Raw genomic sequence first — 19,105 nt, 5'->3', positions numbered from 1 at the left:
AAAATTGGAAAGTACTGTGAAACAAATGTAAACGAAGACATAACATACAGAAACTTAGGGAATACAGTTAAAACAGTGATTAGAGGGAAAGGTATATGAACAATGATCACACGTAACCTATCACTGCAAGCCACCCAGAACATCCTAAACAATCTTGAAAAAGCAGCAAGATTCACATGTCACCATTTCAAAATTTACTAAAAAACAACAGTCGTGAAGACAGCGCAATGACACAAGAGCATGAGTATACAGACCAACTGAATAGAATTGAGAAATCCAGAAATAAAACCACAAGTCAACACATTTCCGATAAGGGCACCACAACCATCTAACAGAAGAAGCACAACCTTTTCAACAGATAGTTCTAGAACAACAGGATAGCCATATGCAAAAGAATGAACTTGTATCATATCCTGTACAAAAATATGAGGTCAAAGATCTATATTTTAACCAAAGGGTTAAAATTATGAAGTTCTTAGAGGAAAGCATATAGGAAAAACCTTCATGATTAAATCTAGATTTGGAATAGGATTTAGATATTATGCCACAAGCACAAGTAAGAAAAAAATCATTAACTCAAGACTTAATCAAAATGTGAAAGAGTTGTGTTTCCTTCATCAAGAAAACAAAAAGCCCAAGGAAGCTGATCAAGATAAGAACTCTTGGGGCCAATGTGTTGGCTCAAGAGGCTAATCCTTCATCTGCAAGCCCTGGCATCCCATATGGGTGCCCGTCAGGTCCCAGCTCTCTGCCTCTCCTGCCATATGGGTGCTGGTCAGGTCCCAGCTCTCTGCCTCTCCTGGGAAAGCAGCAAAGGATGGCCCAGGCCCTTGGGACCTTGCATCCAAGTTGGGATCCAGAAGAAGCTCCTAGCTGCTAGTCTTGAATCAGCTCAGTTCTGGTTGCAGCCATTTGGGAAGTGAGCCAGTAGATGGAAGACCTTCTCTCCTTCATTGTTTATCTGTAAAATCTGCCTTTCAAACAAAAAGAAAATTTTATTAGAAACAAAAAAGAATTCTTGCAGTTGGTACTGTGGCACAATGGCACAGCAGGTTAAGCCCAGCTGCTCCACTTCCTATCTGGGAAAGCAGCAAAGATGGCCTAAGTACAGGGGTCCCTGGCACCCATATGGGAAACCAGGATGAAGCTCCTAGCTTCAGCATGGCCCAGCCCCGACTGTTGTGGCCGTATGTGGAGTGAATTAGAAGATGGAAGGTCCTTCTTTTGTCTCTCCTCTCTTCAGCTCTGCCTTTCAAATACATAAATGAATAAATAAAAAAGGGTAAGAATTCCTACAAATAAATAACACCACACACAAACACTCACAGACAACCCAATTAAAAAATTGGCAAAGCATTTGAAGAGACTTTGGCCATAAACACATGAGAAGATGTGATTAGTCTTACGGAAACATACATTATAACCACAAGACATCACTTCACATAGGATAGCTGTAATTTGAAACTTTTAAGATTTATTTATTTTATTTTTATTGGAAAGTCAGATTTAAAAAAAAAAAAGGAAAGAAAAAGGAGAGACAGATCTTCTGTTCGCTGGTTCACTCCCCAAGTGGCCTTTAAAAGGCTGGAGCTGAGCCAAAGTGGAGCCAGGAACTTCTTTTGGGTCTCCAACACAGGTGCAGGGTCCTAAGGCTTTGGGCCATTCTCTACTGCTTTCCCAGGCCACAAGCAGGGAGGTGGATGGGAAGCAGAGTAGCCGGGACACGATCTGGCACCCATATTGGATCCTGGATGCATGCAAGGCAAGGATTTACCTATTGAACTATTGAGCCAGGTCCTAGAATGGCTGTAATTTAAAAAACAACAGGGTCCGGTGAAGTAGGGCAGCGGCTAACCTCCTTGCCTTGCACGCACTGGAATTCCATGAGTGCCAGTTCTGATCCCGGCAGCCCCACTTCCCAGCCAGCTCCCTGCTTGTGGGGAGGCAGTCAGGGACAGCTCAAAGCCTTGGGACCCTGCACCCATGTGGGAGACCGGGAAGAGGTTCTGGGCTCCTGGCTTTGGATTCGCTCAGTTCTGGCCTTTGTGTCTGCTTGGAAGGTGAATTAATGAACGAAGGATCTTCCTCTCTGTCTCTTCTCTCTGTATATCTGATTTTCCAATAAAAATAAATAAATCTTTTTTAAAAAATTGGGGTAAATGGGAACACCAAAGCAATATATAAAGTAATATTGCCTCTTTCCATTTTGTTAATATGGCTATGTAAGAGGACATTGAATTTTTTAAAGATTCATTTTTTTTTATTGGAAAGTCCAATATACAGAAAGGAGGAGACACAGAGAGGAAGATCTTCCATCAGATGGTTCACTGCCCAAGCAGCCGCAATGCCTGGAACTATGCTGATCCAAAGTCAGGATCCCAGAGCCTCTCCCAGGTCTCCCATGCAGGCACAGGGTCCCAAGACCTTGGGCTGTCCTCAACTGCTTTTCCCAGGCCAAAAGCAGGAAGCTGGCTGGGAAGGTGGGCTGCTGGGATTAGAATCAGCATTCATATGGGATCCCAGCGCATATAACATAAGGACATTAGCTGCTAGGCTACAGTGCTGGCCACCAGGACACTGAATTTTTTAAATATGCAGTGCAGTAAGATATTCTGACGTGCCACCTGTAACAAGGCATTGACAATACTGTCTTAAACGCACCTTAACAAAAAACCTAATATAGGTTCATTTCTTTAAAGATCTCAAATACCAAATGCAAGATCTTCCTCTCTGTCTCTCCTCTCTGTATATCCGCCTTTCCAATAAAAAATAATAACAAAAAAAAAATCTTTAACACTAAAATGTTAATACAGTGCTTAACACAGTCTTCCTCTTCCTGCCCATTCTCATTAAAGTCAATATGGTAAACTAAACTTAAGGATAACCAAGCTATTTCACCTTATTCATCATTAGTACTTGGTTACACATTTAAGATAACTGGAAGTAGCAGGTATTATCATTTTAAATGGAAATAATTGTTGTAGAAGCATCTCATTAAAGGAAAAATCTACCATATTCCCAATTACTGCTGCTCATGTATTTGAAATCTAAAGTAAGATCTCATATAGAATTCATGCTACAGATTACAGAACGAACGCTGTATCATAGCAACCCAGCAGCACACTACAGTGACAAGTTGAGGATGCAATCCAAGATTCTAATTTAAGAAACTGGCACAGAATATAGGACATGTAGCTTTTTTTGGCAATATCCCTAGAACATTAATAACGAAGAGTCTAAAATCAGATTTATTTGAAACTTTAGAGATAAAGCTATGATAAATTAACAATGAAAACATTTATTAACAAATGATTCACAGTTCTGTGACTAAATATAACTTAAAATTTTGTGGCTTCATTAAAATTAAAAATGGTGGGACAAACATAGACATCAAATTATAAGTATATCCACAACAATACATCATGGGGCACACAGATTTCAAAATTCTTCTTGTATTCCAAACCCACTTCCATGAAGCAGGAAAGAAACCGGGACAGAGATGAGCCAACAGGGCACATTATATGGACTCTGTGAGTTGTACAAGCTAGGACTTTAGGAAGCAGAGCAGTGACAGTCTCCCAGGAAGTACATGGAATATTTGTCATTTCTTTAATTTAATTTGAATACAAGACTGGCCACTCATTAAATAAAACAAGTTTTAAGAAGTACCTCTGTTTCTCAACTTGGGACTCTTGGGCAGAAAGCATTAAATGGGTTTTTTAATAAATGGGATGGAGGACTGCACTGTTGTCAGTTTTGTTGACTGTAACGATTTTGCTGCTGCAGCTACCCCCGCCTGGTCCACACAACACCTGCTGCTGTGTTAAGGACTGACTACTTTCACAAGGCATACAAGTCCCCCGGGCAAGACCTGAGCTCTACAGACACGTGACCTCCCCACGTCATCACTAAAGACGGGCCTTTCGGGGTGGTGGTAGACAAATCTGAGAACCCTGGAATTATAAACAAGTAGCATATGTTTTCTGGAATTTTCAAGAGATTTACATAAAACTGCTAAATTTAAATACTACTACTCTCAGAAATTATTCTCTCATCTCCTATTCACAAGGAATTTAAAACCAAGGTTATGAACGAGTTAAGTGCTTACAGAAATAAAAACTTTGGGAAAAATGCTCGATTGACTGTTATGTTTCTTGTCAGAAGTATGCTCCTGGGGCCAGTGCTGTGGCAGTGTGTAAAGCCACCACCTGCGGTGCCGGCAATCCCTGTGGGCACTGGTCGCAGCTGCTCCATTTATGACCCAGCTCCCTGCTGATGCACCTGTGAAAGCCGTGGGGCCACTGCACCCACCCAAGAGACCTCCATGAAGCTCCTGGCGTTAGACCACCCCCGTTTGGGCTGTTGGAGCCAGCAGAGGGAAGACCTCTGTGTCTGTCTCTCGCTCTCCTCAGTCCTTTCTTGTCCCACCTTCTGCCTTTCAGATAAATAATCACATCTTTTAAAAAGAGAGAATTACATTATTTATTTTCTAGTGTTTTGTAACACTACTTGGCTAAGATTTATTTATTCAAGAGGCAGAGTGACACACAGAAACAGAGCTAAATCCTCCCTCCCCTGGTTCATTCACTCTCCAAAATGCCCACAGAAGCTCGCGGTAGGACAGGCTGCAGAAGGAGCCAGGGAACTCTCCCCTGTGCGTGGCAGAAACCCAAGGGCCGGAGGTGTCTTCCAGTGTCCCCACAGCACATTCACGGGACGCTGGACCTGAAGCATGGAGCAGCCGGTATCAAACTGGCGCTCAGTTATGGAACACAGGCGTCGTCCCAGGCAGCAGCTCAATCTGACGTGCCACAATGCCAGTCCCTGAAATAGTCCTTTCTGAGTTATTTTTAAATCAGCCTGTGAGTTTTTACAAAAATAATAAAGCCATTATAAAAGAAATGACATCTCATTGCATATTCCTTAAATGAGTTTATTTTAGCAAACCATGAAAACTGAGACTCACTTATGACTCACAGCAAGTATTGTACCCTAAAATAGTCATTCTGATTCCAGAGACGCTACTTCTCCAGATGTTAAAAAAAAAAGTTCTCAAAAATATGCTGAAATATATTTTGTGTCAGGTGATGCAGCTGATCTAAATTAAAGCATGTTATAATATATATGAAATACCCCAGCAGGTGGCAACCCTCGGGTCCCAAAGTGCAGTGCTGATTTGCTGCTGCTGGGGGGCCAAGAGAGCAGTGAATGACCCCCATGGGGAAGCAGAACTGAGTTCCAGGCTCCTGCCTTCACCCTGACCCAGACCCGGCTGTTGGGGTAATTTGTGAATCAGCTGACCTAAGATCTTGCTTATCTCTGTCATTCTGCCTTTCAAAAAAATAAATTAATTAAAATATGTAGAAATTTAATTTAACAACCAGCACCTGGATATCTGGTAACAGCTGGGTTATTTTTACTTCTCCTACATAAATGATTGATGAAAATTTCCTACAAAGGAAATATGACTGGGAAATGAATGCATCTGAAATGCATTTCCTTGTTATATGTGCTACTTTCCACTTTGAAGTTAATTTCCCTCGTTCACTGCAAGTCCAAATGCACGTGGGAAACTACTGACAGATGACACACGGTTGTCTGGAGGTTTTACTAGGAAAATTCAATCAATAAAGTGGTAAATCAGCTCACATTACCTTTTCTATTTAAGTCTCAGTTTTCTTGCCCCAACATCTTTTCCTCTCTCAAATTGAAAAAAAAAAAAAAAACAAACTATTAAGACCATATGCTAATATGGTCAGAGTATTTTTTAAGATGTTTTCAAAACCTTAATATAGAGGGAAGTAAATACACCCAGCATTTTAAAAGAAGTGGAAATGAGTAGTCTGATCTTGATCATCTACAGTTTCTCCAAGCTGTGAATTACAGATCATAATTTTAACTGAGTAGCTAATCACTTCAAATTACAACCCTAGCCTAACAGACACATGCCCTAATAGTTTGTTTTGTTTCTCAGTACTCATTCATAAACAAACTGTGAAAGTTTTGCAGAAAAAAAGTTAGGTTACTTAAGGTGGTGGCAGGGGACAATACTAATACGGAGACAACAAAGACAAACATTTCATCTTGGGAGAATTTGAGAAGCAAAGATTTCCTGCTTTTAGAATTCCTGGAAGAGATGATGTTAAGACACCTCAAGGCTCACAATTACAGATATTTTTCTTTTGTCATTAGGAAACGTGATGTTCATGTCTGCTTTACTGCAAACAACACACATCTTCAGTTTAACATTACAGGGGACAAGTCAGTAACCAACTTAAAAGATCAAGTTCTAAATTACCTGGTCCAGAAAATAGCCTGCCTACGCTTCAGTTTCTTCATCTACAAAACACTAACAAGTTTGTGCTGCATGAGAACACTGCCCAGTTGTAAACCACTGTAAGATAATGAATTAGTGTATGATATAAGATGATGCTTCTTAAAACCAACTGAATAGCCTTGGCTTTCATTCAGTAAATACTAGAACAGCCGCGACTGCTTGTGAATCTGAAGTAAAGGCAGAAAGCAGACAATCCAGTTAGCCTAACTGTATTTTTGTGTACATCCAGTCCATATTTTGTGATTTCTCTCACACATATTCCAAGGACATCAATGGATAGTCCCAATCCGTCAGAAGAACTAAACGGCCAGCAAACCAAGCTATGGACATCTTCTAAGAAGCAAACTTTAAAGCCAAGGCAGGCTATTAAAGCTTAAAACAATTATTTGGAAGTCAGGGAAATTATCAAATGGGTACTTTTTGATTCACATATCCGATATTTTAGTACTGGGCTTCTAACAGACATCTCAAAATTAAAACTACAAGCCTGGCTTTTCCCTCTGCACCAGGTTCCTTCTCAGCAGGGAGCTGTATCCCTAACATCCACATTCAAGCTAGAGCAATACCCAGGAGTCAAAGACCCTTGAGCACACCTCTCCCCACCTGACAACTTGGTAACAGTTCCTATCTAACTTATAGGACAACCTGGTAACAGTTCCTATCTAACGTATATCTCAAATGTATCTCTTTCTCTCCACATCTTCTGCTACCACCTTAGCCCAAGTCACATCCTGTCCTACCTGGCCTAGTAAGGTAATCCCCAAACTGGTCCTCTCTCTAGAATTTATTCTCCAGCCATCAGCTACTGTCAGATTTCCTGAGAGTTGTCCACACTTACTGACTCCACTTACACAGTGTATGCTCTTCTTGCAGACATCCTATCGACCCTATGAACATCTCTCAAGTCATCGGTGTCATCTAAAAATGACCCGACCCAAGGACACCCTTCGGGTCTGATCTGTCACTTCTTGTTACAACTCCCGAACCATTTCCCAGTTTCTGAATTACTGCCTTCACTATTTTTCCTTGCTCAAGCAGTCCTCTCCCTTTGATCACCATCGGAATGCTGGTAACGCCTTGGGCTCTTCTTACTCTGTGCATTTTCAAGTGGACAGTCACTTCTACTTCCATCACCTCCAATGCCACCGAGAAGCTGGACTCCCACACTCTAGCCTCTAGCACAGATCTTGGGTTAGCTCCAGATCCAAGGCAGCCGCACGGCAGATCTTCCACACGTTCTTCAGCCCGTCCTCCCAAACCAATCTGTCCTCTTGTTTTCCTTTTCAACAGATTGCTATCACAAATCGAGTCGGTCATCTCAGAATGTTTCATGGTTGGCTATGCCCTGTCACCAAGCCCTGTCTGTGGTACCACTCTGCCTGCTTACTGCCACCTCTTGTCTTCCCTGGATCAGTGTGCCAGCATCTAACAGATGTTAGTCTCTCATATCCCAACAGATGCTTCACATCACTTCAGTTTTCAATGCAGAATAGCCGTATCCATTCAAGCTAGCATAGCAGTATGTCAGAGGCGACAGACATGCTGATTATTCTGAGTACTTCACATTGTACATATATGTACTGAAATGTTACAATGCACCCCTTAAATATGTAGTTACTACATGTCAATTTTAAAATTAAAATGTTTCAATACTATGACCTAGATGTTGTTGCTCTATTCTCAGCTCTAGCCATTTCATTGTTAGATTCTACATCATGACCACATACAAAACTGCTGGCTAGTCCCAAACACACACTGTGCTCACTTCTCCATGGCTCTGCACATGTTATTCTTTCTTTAGGTGGACCTTTTCAACTTCACTGTAGTGGGTAAAATCACTGCCACTAGCATCCCACAAGGAAGCCGGTTCCAGTCTCAGCTACTCCACTTCCAATCGAGCGCCCAGCTAACCTAACTAGAAAGCACTGGACGAGGACGGCCCAAAGCTTTGGGAACCTGCACCCGTGTGGGAGACCCGGAAGAGGCTCCTGGCTTCGGATCGGCATAGTATCGGCCCGTTGCGCTCACTTGGGGAGTGAATCATCGGATGGAAGATCTTCCTCTCTGTCTCTCCTCTCTGTATATCTGCCTTTCCAATGAAAAAATAATAAAAATAAATCTTTAAAAAAAGAAAGCACTGGAGGATGGCCCAAGTCCTCCTGGTCCTTGGCCGTTACAAACATCTGGAGACTGAATCAGCAGATCAAAGATACCTCCCTCTCTCCCTCCTTCCTTCCAACTCTGCCTTATAAATAAATAAATAAATACAAAAAAATTCAAGCGCTGTAAAATTATTTCCTACTTCTGACAAGTTACAGGGATGGGATTATTGATGAGTTCAAGTAATCATCAATTTGGGGAACAGATATAACCCTTCACCAGCAAATGCAAAATAAAGGCAAAAACAATTAAATATGTAATTTTCAAAGCCTTATTTCAGATTTCCATTCCGGTCATTAAACCCTTATTTGAGGCATTAAACCTCTTTAGCTACTGTATATACAATTCATTCACCAACTAAACAAAACCTGAGACGGTATCTCAGCTTCTGCCCTACTTGTAAGTATGTTTATCTGATGACAAGATGGCTATTTATTTAGAACAAGCGTGAACCAGAATGACTCCGGGAGTGCCATTCAGCACTGCAAAGCGCCCTCACAGTAAGGCTGCAGCAGATGCAATTAGCACCAACGTTCCAGCAGGAGGAGTATGTTCTCTAGAAATCCTTCCTTCAGGCCAAATATCGGTTCTCTGAATCTGAGCTTGAGAACTCGCTGTAGTCAGCAAATTACCAATACAAGTTGAAATCTTAGAAATATCATCAAGATTGCAGAATCTGGCACTGTGGCGTGGTGGGTGAAGCTGCTGCCCATGACACCAGCATGGATCTGTGTCCCTGATGGGCACCCATGTGTACTCCCAATACTGCACTTGCAATCCAGCTCTTGCTAATGCCTTGGGAAAAAGAGACGCACGTGGGAGACCTGGAAGCAGCTGCTGGCTCCCAGCTTTAGCCTGGCCCAGCCCTGGCCACCACAGCCACCTGGGGAGTGACCAGTGGATGGAAGATCCATCTCGCCGTCTCTCACTTTCTCTATGTAACTTTGGAATTTCAAAATAAGTAAATCTTTCAAACTTTTTTTTTTTTGGAAGGAAACTGCACAGTTTCTATAATTCTTCATTATACACTCAAAATGCCAACATAAACCAATTTCTTTAGGGAAGAGTTCAAAAAGATAAATGCAAAAAACTAGGCTTGAAACTGCTTATTAGTCAATCATCCTGCTCAGACAAGTACTGTGTGTTTTGCATAAACCCGGCCTGTCATGTACAACTCTTTCAGCAAAGTATTTAGATTCCTAGTTACATAATGATGCACAACTAGTAATTACACATTTTAAATCTGATCCTTTCATCTCCTTCAAGGACAACCTTACAAATAATGACTGCACTTCAAACTTATAAATTACTGCAAACTAATCATTTCACTTTTTAAAATACATATGACCATGTTTGGAGGTTAATCAAGTTGTTTTTCCACACAAACCTTATGTAGTAACTTTCTTAACAACAAATCTATCACTAGTGTTCTAGCTCACACACTAGTATTGGCAAAATACATGAGTAAATAATCATCTGTTTCAAGTCGACATGCACTGTCAAAGTGTCAAGAATCCAGAATTCATTTATTTTAAGTTAACTGGAACCAATTTTAGGCATAAAGATATGAAAACCCAAGGCAAAACAGGAAAGAATTGCTGTCTGAGAAGAACAAACTATAAATGTGGGCAGGTGTGTGTGGGGTGGTGACCAGAAGAGACCCAACAGGCAGGTTCCTCCATCGACACAGTGATTCCGGCACAGGCGTCTGGCCTGGTCAGCACACTCAGAAGGCCTGGGTCCCGCGTCCCAGCACTCGGGTTGTGTACCTGACCCTGGACTGCAGCTTCTCCTGCTCAAAGTCTGGGAGGCGGAGACCATGGCACAAGTAACTGGGTTCCCGCCACTCAAGTGAGACCCCGATTGTGTCCACGTTCCCGCCCTGCACACCGCCCCCCAGCCCCCCTCTCCCCACAGCTGGGGAGTTTAGCAGCAATGGAAACTGTCTCTGCCTCTGAAACAAACAAAAAAAAACCAAGATGTGTTTATTACGCACAGGATACTGTATTTGGTACCATAATAGGATACGAAAAGCAGATAATGACTTCTACTTTCACACACAAAAAAAATTTCTTCTCATTCTGGAGAAAGACATCAACTACATAACAACTAAGTACTCATCCAAAACAACAAGTCCACGAACCTAAGTGGTCAGCAAAGTGGTCAGCAGAGAGGCCAAAGAGAAAACAGGAATAAGAACTGCCCTGAGGGCCCTGTGCAGTAGCCTAGCGGCTAAAGTCCTCACCTTGAATGCACCAAGATCTCACATGGGCTCTGGTTCATGTCCCAGTGATCCTGCTTCCCAGCTCCCTGCTTGTGGCCTGGGAAAGCAGTTGAGGACAGCCCAAAGCCTTGGGACCCTGCACCCATGTGGGAGACCCGGAAGAGTTCTGGGCTCCTGGCTTCAGCCTGGCCATTGTGGCCACTTGGGGAGTGAATCAACGAACAGAATACCTTCCTCTCTCTTTCTGGGCTCAGAGTCCAACGTGCCCACCATTACACCACGGAATCTGTATCTTCCTCTCTCTCCTCCTCTGTATATCTGACTTTCCAATAAAAACAAAATGAATCCTAAAAAAAGAACTGTCGTGAGACCTCACTGCATGACCTTCAACAATAAGGTGTGGTCAAAACTAAGCCAAATGTTTCACATGAAAACACTCTGAAGAAGCAAATAGGTTTGCTCAGAAACACAGTCAAGTCCAAGACAGTTTATGTTCAGTATCTTGTATATAACACATGCAGAAGTAGTTTAGGTAGGTCTAGATCTCCAAGAATCAGAAAAGGGCTCCGAGTGTAGACAGGAAATCAGTTTTATATTTCAAAGTGGGTGGGATGAGCGACCACCTGTTCTGCATGAAGCAGTTAAAACAAGGCAAGCTTCTCTCATGTGTTGTCAATTTTAGTTACTAGCTCAACTGCAGCTCTTAAAATTTTTTTCTTTCTTAAAAAATCAAAGAAAACTGATTACCTGGTATCAAATGATAACAGTTAAGCTTTCATTTGGTAACTACGGCAAAGTCTAATAGATTCGTTTTGTCAAATAAATAATGCGAGTCTGCCGGCAGCCTCAGCACCAGCCGCAGGGGGCAGCATGGTTTAAGAGAGGGACGTGTGAACAGCAGGACCTGCCGGAGGACAGGGTATGTGGACCCGCTGAGCAATGACCAAGTCTGAATTAGTGAACTAAATCAATAGACAAAGCTAAATCAGTGATTCCCAACTCGTGCTGCCTATCACCACTCTGGGAGATCTTAAAAACACACACATACGCATGGGTTCACCTTAGAGCGACTCTTGAGAACGGGGACACTTCATTAAAGCTCTCAAGTGGACAGCAAAGGCCGAGGAGTGGAGTGCTAAGCACATGACAAAGACATAAAAAAAAAACAAATCCTACTCCTGATCTCCAACCACTTACAACTGAAAAAAAGCTAAATTTTATAAAAACGGAGTGCAAAAATCCAAAGGCACAATAACTCTGAAAGACTTAATTCTTAAAAAAAGACTAACTCCTCTTCGTGATTTTTCTCCAAGGGGCAGCGTTATTCTGCAGGTGGGGATGGCTGAGCTGGAGTTCACCGGGTTAAACAATTAGCCCCGAGCACACCTGAGTCATCTCTGATGCTTACTGTTTCATGACAGAGCACTACTCCAGCGCTCGCACTATTTCACCAAACACATTTTCCTGCATTATCATTTTATTCAATTAGGTCCTTCATAAGACAAAATTAAAATAAGAATCAGAGGCTAATAAAAAGGGGGAGGGGTATGAGTCTAAATAGGAATTTTACAGATGTCAAAAACTCAGACTTTTTAATTAATTTATTTTTATTGCAAAGTCAGATATACAGAAAAGAGGAGAGACAGAAAGATCTTCCATCCGCTGATTTACTCCCCAAGCAACCACAATGGCCTGAGCTAGGCCAATCTGAAGCTTCTTCAAGGTCTCCCACATGGGTGCAGGGTCCCAAGGCTTTGGGCCGTCCTTGATTGCTTTCCCAAGCCCCAAGCAGGGAGCTGGAAGGGAAGTGGGGCCACCAGGACATGAACTGGAACCCATATGGGAGGCAGGGTTTTAGCCACTAGGCTACTGAGTAGGGCCCAAAAAACTCAGACTTAAATACCAAACTTTCTAATTTGAAGACTAGCAACTGACACTAGATTTACCCAGCTTTTCAAAGATGTATTGTTTACATCTACAAAATTATAAAAATGTTTTAAATAGGTCTTTAGAAATGAAAGGACAAGGCTTCCAGGCACAGCTTTGTAGCAAATCCTTTTCTAATAGTTGCCTCAGTTACAAAAACGGTATTGTGTTTAGAGAGAATGATGTTAACTCTGAGATCTACAAACCTTAGAAATTGAGTAGTGATATTTCCCCAGCATCAACAGAGAAACTTCACCTTATTCTTATTCCACGATTATCTAAGCAGAACATATACCTCCAGGAAGCGTGCACACATAACTTCCTGGTCCCCCCAAAGCAAGCACGGCATCAGCCAACCCCCATGGCTGGCTGACCACAGCGCTTCCAGGGGACCAGTTCCTCAGAGTGACCCGTAAGGCATGTGAGCTGAGGGGACGCTCTTCACCTAGGCTAAGGGGCCTCGAGAGCAGGTTCCAGTCTGTTCCGTCCTATTTGCTGGGGGTGTCCTAACAAACACACAGCTACGCAGACTCAGCAATTCAATCCCTTTGCTGGGTGAAAAAAATTACTATCACAATTTTTATTATTTTTAAAGAGTCTAACTTTACTGTATTTCCACTTTTATATTCACACTAAAAAATGCCGTAGCTTCACACTTCATGTAAATCACCTTTAAAAACTGATTATAAATAATACTTTACTAATTTACTATTTGAGCAACACTATGAATAATCCTTCAAATCCTTCGTTTTAAAAATTATTCCGGATTTTAATATACGAAGTTGGGAAAACAAGGATGGGAACTACTAGTCTGTGCCAGTTTTTAGGCACTTACATTATTTCAATTAATTCTCAAAACCCTGGGGAGGCAGAGGGCATTGTCGCTACCATTTTACAGATAAGGAAAATTACTCAGATTAGAAATTTATTTGTTTTTGGGGCCTGGCGCCATGGCCTAGCAGCTAAGGTCCGCACCTTGAATGCACTGGGATCCCAAATGGTTGCCAGTTCTAATCCCGGCAGCCCCACTTCCCATCCAGCTCCCTGCTTGTGGCCTGGGAAAGCAGTCGAGGACGGCCCAAATCCTTGGGACTCTGCACCCATGTGGGAGACCTAGAGGAAGTTCCAGGCTCCTGGCTTCGGATCAGTGCAGCACTGGCCTTTGCGGTCACTTGGGGAGTGAATCACTGGATGGAAGGTATTTCTGTGTGTGTGTGTGTGTATATATATATATATATATATATATATATATATCTGACTTTGCAATAAATAAATCTTCCAAAGAAAAAATTTACCTTTTACCCAGGACTAACCCCAGTGAATCAAACCTATCTATCATCCTACTTCAAATTTACATAAAATAAATAATTGAAAAAACATGAAATCATGTTTTAATTTTATTATTATTTTTCAAGATAGAGTTCCACAGGCACAGGATCTAGACCTGCATTCCCTCCTGCAGTCTCACCCCATGTTATAAGGATAGTAAAGTTCTTCAGCTAGGACCACAAGTTCAACATTCTGCTACGTAGTATATCATGCCATTGCAGGTATAGACAACGACCTGAAATAACTGACCCGGGGCCCCAGTGTCAGCTGTGACACCATCCAAACAAATAATCACAGGCCTGGAACAAGACTAAGCCTCACCAATAAAATGTGACTGATAATGGTCTTGCCAAATTGCTGAGATAACCTAATGAAGCCTAGTATTTGAGGATAGATATTTGGCGTAACAACAAAGACCCAAGTTGTGCCTCTCAAGGCCTGGGTTTGAGTCCCAACTCCACTCCTGGTTCCAGCCAAGGAGGACCTTGGAAGGCAGCAGGTTCACGGCTCAAGTAGCTGAGTTCCTGCCACACACCTGGGCGAACTGGATCGAGTCTCCAGATCTCCTGCTAACACACGTCCTGTGGGCAGCAGGTGGTGGCTCCAGCAGCTGGGTCCCAGCCACTGACATGGAAGACCTGGTTGAGTCCCCAGCCCTCGGCCTGGTGAGGCCTGGCCCAGCCCAGGTGTCATGAGCACTCGGAGAGCAAACCACAAGATGGCAGCTTTCTCTTTTCTCTGCTTCTCAAATTGTAAAAATCTCCCCTAAAAGATTTAAAAAGAAATATTAGTAAAACTACACTGACCCAGGGCTTGTCATATGACACTTCACAAGGTGTGAAAAAGGAGAGAACAGGGACGGAGGGCTGCACATCTTCAGGCTGTTCCATTTATTATGAAAAATATTGTTTAATAATGTACAGGAAGATAAAATGATTTAAAAATGCAAAACAAACATAAGTCATCAGGTATTTTACCAAACCAATCCTTCTGAAGACAAACAGGTTCAAAAGACTGAAGAAGCTTTCTACTGTGAACAGCAGATTTTTAAAAAGTTAAACATTTCCTAATTGCTGGTTAGGAAATGAAAAGCTTAAGGTGGAAAAATTAGGTCGCATGCTAACACAACTTGTTGTTGTTGTGGTTACAGAGTAAGGCCCCAACTGCGGGCTCACCACCCAGATCAAACAACTCCGCTAGACCAGGCAGGCGGCCAGGACAATCGCACACACCGGTGGAAAGAACTCAATTAGCCATCACTGCTGCCTCCCAGGTCTGTGCTGCTGGGAAGCCAAGACCAGGAGCACTGCCAGGAGCGGAATCCAAGAATTTCCATGTGGAACGTGGGCATCTTAACAGCTAAGACGCACCTCTCACTTCCCTAACATACATTTCAAATATGAGAAAAAATATTGGTAAAATGCTCCTAACTTCAATTTCTAGCTAGTTCTCAAAGGAGTTTACAGAATAGATTTTAATGTGTTTTGAAAAAAATTTTTTAAGCTTCACAATTTTCAGGACAGTTTTTCATTTAAAAAAATTAAAGTTTGTTTATTAAATACTCTCTACAATAAGGATTTATTGCAAACATGCTTGTCATTAAAATCCTAGAACTAACTTACTAAATGATTTTACACAAATAAACTTCTTACAGAGGAAAAGGTCAAATTATTTTGTTAATCCTCACTCACAGTATGCTTTGCGGAAAACTAGTTGGCAGTTTTCCAGGTGAGAGCCATGTGGACAAAGTGTAACACAGCAGGCTGGCATAAACACTTGCAGATCTTGGATGCCCCCAGATATCTGAATCACTCCACAGGAAGATCCTATTTCAGAGCAGCAAGAAAAAGTCTCTTTCATGCACACAGGGCTTTCCACTAGTTCGGTTTTTTCACTTGTTTGCTTATTTTGTCTTTTTGGTTAAGGCCACAAATGGGAAGAACTACCAGTGACAGAAAAAATACACAATGCTGCCACAGCAAGTACAATGCCCAGAGTACTAACTCAACCAACTGACTTTTTTTTTTTTTTTTGAGAATAACTTTTCAAGTATACTGGCATCTGGAGCAAAAGTAGTTTTTCCTTTTAGCCAGTTAACCCAAGTAAGCATCTTGCTTTTTCCCATAATATTTGCTTAAATTTAGCTTGCAATCATAATTTTCCTTACGATAGCTTTTTAATGTAAATACCCAGAATTAATTTAAATTTCCAACTTTATTTTTTTCTAATGCTAACCAAATACCATAAACAAAACACTCATAACACCTTCAATTTGTTGAACCAGAACCACTTAACCTAGATGATTACTGAGTCTATGCATTTATCTGCCAGGTTTTTAAAAGCAAAGCGTATTAGACCTACATCTTCTAGTTAAAACAAACCATATGTTTAACGCTATTCTTTTTAAACCGAATATATTCATGAGCATAATATTAAGTAACCAAAATACTTTACTGAAAAGCAAATTAAATGAAAGAAAAACGTTAACACTAAATCTTGATTATACAAAAACAACTTCAAAAAATCAGCATAAAAGCAATCATGATGTTTTAATTAAGTATAAAATTTAAAATCTATGAACAGCAATTCAATGTTCTGATGGGTAAGATGGATATCCTTTAACAAAGTCTTGGCAACGCCTCACACTACCTCACGTACAATTTTAAATTTTTGTATGCGAAAGGGCAGTCAAGTGACACGCCAGAGCACCAACTGAAGACATGGTAAAATCTCTTTTCAAAAGCCAGTCTGAACTTGGCAGGCGGATGTCCTTGGTTCATATGCACCCCAAGAGGCAGCGCGGCACGTGGACTGAACGGGGTTCCAGAGCCATCTGAAGTCACCTGTCATCCTATCTGGGGTTTTCTTTAAACTCCCTGCCAAGCTAAGGCTGGGCTCACGGGCCCCAAAACAAATCGGAATCAGTCTAACCTTGGAGGAAAGTGTGGTTTTTTTTTTTTTTTTTTTCCAAATGGACTGAAAAATCAGAACATTTATCTATTTTACTATGAACCTTTCATTCTCTCGCCTTGCACAAACTACGCTCTGAGTTCCTTGAGGTTTTTGTTGCAAACACTTTTTAAACATCTAAGGGCATGGTCACCTGGTTCCGTAGTTAATTCTACCTCACAGGGAGCCGGCATTTCAGTTGTATAATTCAAAGTTAGCAATTCACAATGAATAGGCGAGAACCCTAGAGAAACTTATTGAAAAACCTCTCACTCCAGTGGGACAAGTGTGTGCGCCAAAAGGAGTGCCAACTACTTCTGCAAGGCATTAGGCACGGACAGCAACTTGAATGACTGTACAAACCCACAAAGTCTCTGCGTCGCTGCCAGGCGAACCAAGTTCCCACTGCATCGCAAAGCCACACCACACTCCCCTTCCCCCAACCCGACCCTAAGTGCCGCCTTCAACTAAGGGGTCTCCTAAGCCAACGAACCAATCAAGAAGACGCTACGCTGGCCCGAGGGTGAGCCTTTTCCCTGCGAGATATTCCACACACGTGAAGGCCATCTAACTTTCAATCGCTGTTGACAATCAGGATTCCAGATACAATCAATGGGACGGGGAGTGGAGGCCCGTGTGGGTGCAATCGGTTTGCTAACAGTATAAAGTAAAGGACGACGAAGAGCGGCCCAAGAGAGGGGGCTGAGATTCGGGAAAGTGAAGAAGACCAGGCAACAAAGGCAGGGCTCTAAGGCAAGATCTGTAAAGGACTGGCGTGAGCGAGAGGCGAGGCGCAGGTCCCAATCGGAAGCGCAGGTTAAGCCAGCGCGCAGGTGGGGAGGGTGCTGGCCTCCCCTGAGATGGGAAAGAGTTAAGGTGAAAGCCGGAGAAGTGAGAAGCAAGAGTCCCAGCATCCAACCTATCCGGACGGCGGGGGCACCCCGGTACTCCGCGAACCCCAAGCAAGGAAATGGCACAGCCGGCGCCGGGGCGAGCGGAGCCAGGCAGCCCCCGCGCTCGCTGCTGCCGCCGCCTTGGCTGCGCCCTCGGCGGAGCTTACCTTTGAGCTGGGGCAAGGGGGAAAGCTCCGGCTGACTGCCCTGGCTGCGGAACTGCGACGAGCCCTGGGAGCGCTTCTGCTTCTGTGCTTTGCGCACCGATTTCCGGGTGAAGCCGTCTACTTTCTCCGAGGCCGAGATGGCGGCGCTGGCAGCCCCCGCCGCCGGAGGAGACGGCGGCGACGACGACATCTCCGCGGCCTTGGCGCTTGGCAGCTCCGGTGGCTGCTTGCAGCGCGCGGGCAGCGGGGACGACGGCAGCAGGAGGAGGAGCAGCAGCGGCGGCAGCAGCAGCAGCAGCAGCAGGCGGGGAGAGCTCGCGGCCCTGAGCCCCGGACCCCCCGACCAAACCGCCGTCCGGCTCCCGGGCGCCGCCGAGCTTCTCCTCGCCGCCCGCCAACGCCTCACGGCCACATCTCAGCACCCGGAGGTTCCTGGTCCCCGCCGCGCGGGCGAGCTCCCGGGCTGACGGAGGGAAGGGCGGGGGCGGAGGGGGGTGAAGAAGTTGTTGACTCCGGGCGCGGAGGGCGGGTGGAAGGGAGCCTGAAGTTTAGACAACTGAGGTGAGGGCGCACGGTGCGGACGCCCAACACGCCCGGCGGTCCCTGCAGTCTCGCTCGCCCAGCCGGCCGGCCCCTCAGCGGGCCGCTCTCAGTCCTTCCCTCTCGCAGCGTTCTCCCGGGGCGCTGCTGCCGTCACGGTGCCCCCTCGGAACCGCAGCCGCGGTGCCAGCTCTCCCCGGCCAGCGCCAGCCTCTCGCCGCCCGGGGCGGTGACCGGCCGCCCGGGCCCTCGGCTCGCACCGGCTCCCCGCCGCGCCGAGAGCTCCGGACTCCGTCCGCCTCGCGCCCGTCGGCCGCCCACGGAGAACCCCCGGCGAGCGGCCGCTACAACTTGAGAAGGTGGTTGGTACAAGCAAACGGGAGAAGCCGGCGAGGGGTTGGGGGGGGGAGTGTGTGCCGTGGGTGCGCGCGCGCGCTTGGGGCGCGCGGCCTGGGGAGGGGCCTCCTGCAGGGCGTGGAGGGAGGAGTTTGACTGACAACTTCCGTGGAAGCCCGCCAGCCTCGGGATGCTCCGGAGGGGCCAGGGGGCGGGAAGGCATGCTGGGCTCCTCAGCCAATCG

General features: G+C 44.2%; 1 protein-coding gene across 1 annotated transcript in view; it reads right to left on the bottom strand.

Moving 5' to 3' along the window:
• The window catches only part of PPP2R5A (protein phosphatase 2 regulatory subunit B'alpha), a 57,503-nt gene extending 38,745 nt beyond the window's left edge, over nt 1-18,758 (bottom strand). The window contains exon 1 of the mRNA XM_040985642.1: nt 17,986-18,758. Within this exon, the coding sequence (XP_040841576.1) occupies nt 17,986-18,175 (190 nt within the window). The 5' untranslated portion in view covers nt 18,176-18,758. The remainder of the gene's footprint in view (nt 1-17,985) is intronic.
• Between the last annotated feature and the right edge of the window lie 347 nt (nt 18,759-19,105).

The sequence above is a fragment of the Ochotona curzoniae genome, unplaced genomic scaffold (assembly GCF_017591425.1).
Source record: "Ochotona curzoniae isolate NIBS_2020 unplaced genomic scaffold, NIBS_Ocur_1.0 contig_430, whole genome shotgun sequence".
In the NCBI taxonomy this organism is placed as follows: Eukaryota; Metazoa; Chordata; class Mammalia; order Lagomorpha; family Ochotonidae; genus Ochotona; species Ochotona curzoniae.
Note: the sequence above shows the minus strand (reverse complement) of the source record. Positions and strands in the feature narration are given on the sequence as shown.